Source organism: Carassius auratus, chromosome 29 (assembly GCF_003368295.1).
Source record: "Carassius auratus strain Wakin chromosome 29, ASM336829v1, whole genome shotgun sequence".
Taxonomy (NCBI): Eukaryota; Metazoa; Chordata; class Actinopteri; order Cypriniformes; family Cyprinidae; genus Carassius; species Carassius auratus.
This window is the reverse complement of record NC_039271.1, coordinates 15284027-15286180: the sequence shown is the minus strand read 5'-3', so window position 1 is coordinate 15286180 and position 2154 is coordinate 15284027. Positions and strand designations below refer to the sequence as shown.

Here is a 2154-nt window from a genome sequence, read left to right as displayed (position 1 = left end):
AATTAAGCTGGAATTACCTGCAACAACTACACTGAATGGTCATTTAGGAAACAAGAAAAAAACATCGAAATATTACATTGGAACACTTCTTAATAATATTTGCAATGAAATAAATGCATTATATAATTATACAATGCTTAGCAGATCACATAGTTACGCCAATAAATGCTATAAATATATAGAAATTTCGTTACGAAAATATATTTCCATATATATTTATATTTTTTAAATTGAACATGGTCTGTTGTGCATTATTTAATCATAATTGTAAATGACTTCTTTACAAACGTTATTGCAAAGTGTTGCCTATTACATTCAGAACATTCACACTAGCTCATGGAAATAAATATATGAAGGAAATGTGAGGTGGATGCTCGAGCTTCACTTTTCTGAGATCTGCTCGGGACAGCGAGCTTTCGTCTCTTCAGTGGAAATGCTGTCAACAATCGAGGAGAGGTGGCGAAGGCTGCTGGACGACGACTCCACTGCGGCTTCTGGAACACATGCACATCACGCACACACGAGTTCGCATGGATCAGTTTGCATCAAGAAACACGCGCGGGGAATTACAGGCAACTGTGCACAGAGACATAGGCTACGCAACAACATGTACGCAGCGAGATTTACTGGACACACAAATCACAATGAATTATGTAGCCTACGACAAATGTCGCACAGAGAATTACGCGCAGACACTTACGAAAAGTCAAGTATGCAAAAAGAAATACACGAACATAACTATGCACAGACACTTCCGCCCTATAATTTCAGTCAAACGCACTACACCAACACTGGAAATGAGAAATCACAGTTTCTGGAAATCATAGACACTGCAGTTTCTGTAGTTTCTAGTAGCTCTGTAAGGCACATGCAAAATTACGCTCAAGTTAAAGCACACAGGCAACTACGCGCAGCGGCAACTGAATTACGCACGTGTCCACTGCATGAAAAATTAACAGTAAGCAACTATTGACCTTAATGATTAAAAGCCTTAATGCGTCTCTTTGTTGCTCTGTACCAACCTTCTCGATGACCGGCCATCTGGGAGTTGGAATGATCTGGAATCCCCTGCCAGTTCTGGCAGGTCTTTTTCCAGTGATACTCATTGGGAGCCACCTGAACAGGCAATCATGATGGAAAGCATTAATACGGCTCTTAATTGAATTTTTAGCACATCAAATCAGTATTCATAAGCTGCAGTAAGACGTGTCACCACGTGGACCCAGCTGCTGTCAGAGCGCATGGATCGGTTGTTTTGGCTCGGTTATGTTCTTACATGGTTTTCTTTCACGTTGTACGTGTAAGGGACACTTTCAGAGTTATGTTCTTGCTCATCTAGCGTATGCAACAGGTCCTGCAGTTTCTCGATGTAGTTTATCGCGCTGCGTAAAATCTCCACTTTGGGCAGCCTCTGGTTCGGATTGGGCACCGTCTTTTTCTTTAACGCGTCAAACGCTTCGTTGATCTTTTTAAGCCGCCTCCTTTCTCTCAGAGTGGCGGCCTTTCGCCGGTCGGTCGGCGCGGATTTTCTCTTACAGATCTTACATGCCCACATAAGACACTGCCCTTCGCAGTGAGGCTGGAGCCCCGGCGGCGCGAGGACGTGTTCCTCCCCGCTGCTCTCGCACCCTGTCTCGGACGGGACCGGATCCTGTCCCGCGGACAGAGGGCTGTCGTTCCCCTCATAGAGTGGGGACACTCCAGGCATATCCAAGGTCCCATGATCCGCCTCGAGATAACGTAAATCGTTGAAAAAATTAGTGTTGGTCTCAAACAGCTCCATCATGTTGATGTAGGCTGTTTTGACAGTAGGACTGTTGGCATTTAAATAGCCCTGTGACACAAGTCGGGGCACTTAAATATAGACTGTGAAATTCTATCCAGCGCTTAGCTGTTGCAGGCCTTCAGACTCATTTCAATAGACCTTCAGGACCACAGGAGTCCAGTGAAAAATAAAGGAGACACTTTACATTAAAGAGATGTTGCACAATGTAGACTACATCATGTTACTTATTATAATACAAGTCGTTTATACATACAGGTACTTCTAGAGATGGATAGGGGACACTGGTGCTAGTTATCTTATAGGGACAACACTCTATATATTTCGGCAAATACAAAAGATTTGAGTCAAACATCCAGTGACACTTTTAA

The 2154-nt window shown here is 43.2% G+C and overlaps 1 protein-coding gene across 1 annotated transcript; it reads right to left on the bottom strand.

The window, feature by feature from the left end:
• Nucleotides 1–279: 279 nt before the first annotated feature.
• Nucleotides 280–1811, bottom strand: myf6 (myogenic factor 6). The gene is made up of 3 exons (XM_026209827.1): nucleotides 1277–1811; nucleotides 1023–1116; nucleotides 280–494 (listed from the first exon to the last, which is right to left on the bottom strand). The coding sequence occupies exons 1-3, from the start codon at nucleotides 1784–1786 to the stop codon at nucleotides 382–384; spliced, it is 717 nt and encodes a 238-aa protein (XP_026065612.1). The 5' UTR covers nucleotides 1787–1811; the 3' UTR covers nucleotides 280–381.
• Between the last annotated feature and the right edge of the window lie 343 nt (nucleotides 1812–2154).